Genomic DNA, 5,326 nt, shown 5'->3' on the forward strand with positions numbered 1-5,326 from the left:
TCTTTGCAACTTTACAGATCTTCTTTATGCACCAAGAGCTTGTAACACTCCAAAGAGAAAGGAAAAATTGAAATCGCATCATATGACCCCTTTAAAGTAACCTAATTCCGCGGGAAAACCGCGACTTGGCAACACTGACGTGTTCACACTGGCGCGAAATACACCCGCTCAAAACGCTCGACTGACGATGTTGCCGCTTTGGGGGCGTGTCTGTAAATTGTACGTCGATCATTTTTTGTACACGGTCAACAAGATCAGTAATCAGCAATATACAAGCACATTTATGCAAACGTCCAAATTTTCATATGGTGTCACTTGAATACATTTTTATTAATCCAGCCAGTCTAGCCATACAGTAATAGCCCAGTCAGGTAGCCTAGCACTTTATTTAATTTTTGACAGGAATTTTGTAAAAGAGGCTGTGAGAAAATATTTTATTGCTTAACAACATACCGAAAATTGCATAAAACAGTTTTTAAAGTTAGAAAGTGCGTTATGAAAATATGTATAAATATCTTTATTTGACCCTCTAACTCTAGCTCTCTCTATTCTAATTCTATTCTTTAAAAAAACTTGCCTTTTAGACCTGCACTCTATTCATTTACTGTTTGTTTTCTTAAAAAAAAACTAACACTAGCTTCTCAATTCTTTTTGTATTCCATCTATTTGTTTTCTTTTTATTTATTATACAATTAACAAAAGCAAAAAAAGGCCTCTAACACTAGCTTACTCTATTCCTTTTCTATTCTATCTGTTTAAAAAAAAAACTTGCTACGTGTACTGCGTTAAGCTAACTGAGACTTGTTATATCATTGCTCTTTTGTTGATTTTGATTGCTTCCATTGTCCTCATTTGTAAGTGCCTTTGGATAAAAGCGTCTGCTAAATGACTAATGTTAAATGTAAATGTATGGCACAATCGAGTTTGCTTTGTAATACAAATATGTGTTTAGTTCTGTGAGGGTGTGCTGGGCTTTTCTAGATGCCGGTCCATAGCAATAGCCTGTAGCTGTTGTAAACAAGTTTCATTTCATATAGAATTCTCTTATCTGGCCTTATATAGAACATCTAACTTACAAATATCAGATAAATGAGTAATGAGATTAATGTAATGATTAGGTGAAACACAGCAGTGCACAGCACACTCTCTATTATTCATGCTCTTTCAGGCTGTGATCATAGCAATATAGTTGACCTGGAGGACTCCATTACAATAACTGAGGGTCAGAATGTCGACATGGTGTGCGACAATGGCCTGTAGGTATACACAAGTTCAACAATGCATGATCAAGACATCAAATACCTAATGTTCAAATGACAAACACATCACGTTTTTTTTCTGCCATTCCTATCAGCATTCTTAGTTCCTCTGGTTCTAGCTGTAATTTTCCCTTAATTTGAGATTAAATATTGATTCTAAACTTTGATCATTGAAATGATAGGCTTTCAATAACATTAAATATTATTTAATATATGTCAATTTAAATATTGAAACATTAGCTTTTTAAAAATTTGTAAACACACAAACAAACAAGCCAGGACAAAACAGTTTATTTTGCCGTTTAAATTATTATTTTCTATATTTCTTTTAGCATCAGTCATTGCCATTCAATCTGTGAATGTTAAGGTTCATTATGGCTTTGTTATTAAATTAAATCGTTTGTTAATTTACAATAAAATGACACAGATAACTTGACAAATAACTGAACTTTTTTTTAAAGTGTTAAGTGTATAATTTTAACTTTGTTGTTAACACATATTTTTATCATAGGTCCATGTCACTTTCCAGTTAATATTCTCAAAATGGTTACTCCAATAGTGTTTACTACAAAAAAATTGAAGGACAATGAATCAAATGTCTAAAAAAAACGATTATTTCATTATTGCCATCATTTATACCAACACCACTGAGATGTGAGACCAGCTTAACAAAGTGCAGTAAATGGTAAAACGGCTACAAATTTTTTTTTTTTTTTTTTTTACAAAATATGTATTGATTTTCCATGAAAAAAATCTTTTTGACAAATCACTGGTTTTATTTACATTTACATTACATTTACATTTAGTAATTTAGCAGACGCTTTTATCCAACGCGACTTACAAATGAGGACAATGGAAGCAATCAAAATCAACAAAAGAGCAATGACATGCAAACATTTGTTTATTATTATTTATTTGAACATAATGTATCTGTATCCACTTTTTAACAGCTTTAAAAAGAAACCCATGAACATTAAGAGGATGTGTTATATATGATCTAGCAGAAGTTTAATAAATGGCTAATCTGATAGGTTGTTCTTTCAGTTACAATCACCATACACAAAATAATTTGTAGATTACAGATCCAATATAAAGGATGTATATATTTTGTAAAGAAATACATTTGAGCAAATAATTGTGCATGTAACAAGTGTTAATCAATGTAGAATATCTTGGAAAGAAGGGAAGGAAGCTGGCGATTTTAGACTGATCAAGGTGTCAGCGATAAAACAGCAACACAGCTGCTTCAGTTATCTCTCTGGAAGCACTCCATCCTGCATTAGTACCATAGCCATCCCAGTCGAAGCTCGCAAAGTCTCCACACTGTCTAGGGGCGCCCTCAGGAAAGTGTCCACCTCCACCAATACAGAACTGCAACAATATGAGGGCATTACTAACAACAAAACACACCTATGCACTTCTTCAAATGACACTGGTGTAGTTGATTTATTTCCATGGTAAATGTATAACTATCGATGCATTATGTGGTTAACAGCATGTCAAAAATGCTTTCCAATGACATCGATTTAAATAATCTAGAATATTATTTTAACTCACATGTTCAGTGTTACAGCCGGTTGGTTTGACACCTGAACAAAGAGCCGAGGCTGCCCTTTCAGTATTGAAGACTCTGAATGTGATGAATCCAGGCGTAAATATTGCTGGAAAAAAAGCAGAGAATATATCACACATGACATGGCTTTCATTCATTACATTGATTGAATCTCAACAATGATGCTTTTTAAATTGCACACCATCACTAAATAAAACACAGACTGTCAACTGATGCAGCTACTTTCTTTAAAAATATTTGAAAAATACTGGCTCTGGAGGTATTGCCATACTTCTTGAATGGGGACCATACAGATTTTTGTTGAAATCCACGTTTCCAGTGTCATACACTATTGGAATAGCAGGTCCATTATCAGTAATGCATGCCCCTATTCCAAACTTCACAGGGAATTTCTGGAAAAAAATTAAGATAAAAATTCAGTATTTCTGTAATTTCACAACATTTTTGTCTTTGACTATATTTTTATGAATGTTTCAAACTCAAAACTGGTATCCAAGTTTATCTGACCTTGAATAGATTGAAAAGGTTTCCTCCGTAGAGGTTTAAGAAGTGATTTTCAGTGTGGTATCGCAGGAGGGAGGTCGGTGACCACTGTTCCAAATCAGCGTTATTAGGAACATGCCACACAGACACATCTTGTGCTGCAATGTCATAGTATCCAGGATTCTGTGACATAAAGGAAATAAACTGTCATTTCAAATTCCTCATAAACATCTTTTGATTGTCTGTCTAGCGTCTTTGTGTCCTTTATGTTGCTCCTATTTAACCAGGGTTGTAAAATCATAAATGTACTAAAAATACCTTATAGTCATCACTTGTAGAGGCTTCTGCAGTTCCGAATGTGACTGTGTTTGCCCATGTCCCGTCACCATCAGGCCGGTTTGGGTCACTGCCCTGCTGACTAGACCAGCGATCACCAACAGTACACTTTCCATTCATGTAGTTTTCATGAACACTGGCCACCAGCGTCCAGCCACCACCCGCAGTGGTCATATCACAGAACGTCTGATAAAGGACTCCTCTTGATGAGTTCAGATAGTATAGCCCATCTGCACGAACAGAAGCATTCCTGAGTCACTTAAACACAGCTGTTGCTTAAGATAAAATATTAACATAAAATGAGGTACCATCATAAACCTGATACTTTTCATGCAGTTCCTTGCAGCTTCGAGCAGCATATTTAATTCTGCCCTGAAGTATTGCATCCTCAAGATTGGCCTTGATATCACCGGTTTTGATATATGGTACTTCTTGTTGATCCACTACAATGTGAGACATTAAGACTATTAAGATATATAATATATTGGAATATATTGTTATAGAAATGTGATTTTCAACGTTTTCAAATCAATTAATTTCAATCCAAACAAATTATTACACTTATTACTTACAAATTATCACACTTGCAGCCTCACAGAGCCATGAATTCAGTGAGAGACTGAAGAGGACCCCTACAATCATTTTTGTAAGAACCATGGTCTGCAAACAAAAGAAGAAATGTTCTTCACAATTATACTCCACACTGCAAAGCTAAAATTGATGCTACATGTTTCTGTTAAAAATGGCTTACTAAGCGTAGCTACTTTATATGCTATAGTATTTATATTTTAAAATTTAATTTGAATGGTACAGGAACTCTTACGTTTGTTTCTTGTCTTGTGCTTCTCTCTTCTGAGTTGGCGATCACGTCGAGGCTTTTGGCTTCTGGGTGAGACAGAGAATAAAGCTCAGGATACTTACTCAGGATACTTATACTTACTCGGGAGAGGAACGAGGAAAATGAAGAACCGGCTATATCAGCAACCCGGAATGTGGCTTTGGCTTACGGAAGAGGGGATTTCGGTGTTTTTACTCAGGTAATTTATACTTTATTGTCCGCGTTCCGCTAGTCTCATTCGGCCGTGGACAAATCCAGTCTGTCCGGTCTACATTCCTCCGTGAGTTGGAGTAAATACATTCATAAATGAGACAGGACAGAAACTAAAAACAATAGATGCTACTGCTATACTGCATGCAATTAACAATGGTAATAGGCTGCATGTCACATAAATGCACATTTAACAATAAAGGACGCAACTGGTAAATTTAGAGCCATGAAAAGGATAGTTCACTCCAAAATTAAAATTCTATATTCATTTACTCATAATGTCGTTCCAAACCTGAGGGGGGAAAAACAGGCTATCACACATGCAAAGAGTTGGAAATAAGCCTCTATAAAAGTGGCACATTTCCCAATATTTAATAATGGTATAATAATAGTAATAGTAATTACTAGGCCTAATAAATAGGGCCTACATCCCTGCGAATTCACCATATTTCTATGATGTTGGTATAACATACCGGTGTGTATGGCACATTCAGTGTTCGAATTGTGTCAAAGCTCTTGGGGGGTCCCCCTAACCAGAACCCCCAACCCCACGCCCCGTTCAAAATAAAAAAAAAAAATTAAAAGAACCAAAAATAAGAATAAATATATATATATATATAAAAAAAA

General features: G+C 35.1%; 1 protein-coding gene across 1 annotated transcript; it reads right to left on the minus strand.

The window, feature by feature from the left end:
• Nucleotides 1-2,252: 2,252 nt before the first annotated feature.
• LOC107674462 (intelectin-like) lies at nucleotides 2,253-4,537 on the minus strand. The gene is made up of 8 exons (XM_016468438.1): nucleotides 4,475-4,537; nucleotides 4,224-4,311; nucleotides 3,960-4,094; nucleotides 3,634-3,881; nucleotides 3,340-3,498; nucleotides 3,104-3,224; nucleotides 2,817-2,920; nucleotides 2,253-2,630 (listed from the first exon to the last, which is right to left on the minus strand). Exons 2-8 carry the CDS (start codon nucleotides 4,306-4,308, stop codon nucleotides 2,478-2,480), a joined length of 1,005 nt encoding a protein of 334 aa, XP_016323924.1. The 5' UTR covers nucleotides 4,309-4,311; nucleotides 4,475-4,537; the 3' UTR covers nucleotides 2,253-2,477.
• Nucleotides 4,538-5,326: the final 789 nt, after the last annotated feature.

Source organism: Sinocyclocheilus anshuiensis, unplaced genomic scaffold (genome assembly GCF_001515605.1).
Source record: "Sinocyclocheilus anshuiensis isolate Anshui unplaced genomic scaffold, SAMN03320099.WGS_v1.1 scaffold1037, whole genome shotgun sequence".
Classification (NCBI taxonomy): Eukaryota; Metazoa; Chordata; class Actinopteri; order Cypriniformes; family Cyprinidae; genus Sinocyclocheilus; species Sinocyclocheilus anshuiensis.

Coding starts and splice junctions, on each gene's coding strand:
- LOC107674462 (XM_016468438.1), bottom strand. CDS start 4,308: ATGGTTCTTACAAAAATGATTGTAGGGGTCCTCTTCAGTCTCTCACTG. Junction 3,225..3,339: donor ACCTTTTCAATCTATTCAAG/GTCAGATAAACT, acceptor ATTTTTTTCCAG/AAATTCCCTGTGAAGTTTGG. Junction 2,631..2,816: donor CCGGCTGTAACACTGAACAT/GTGAGTTAAAAT, acceptor ATATTGTTGCAG/TTCTGTATTGGTGGAGGTGG.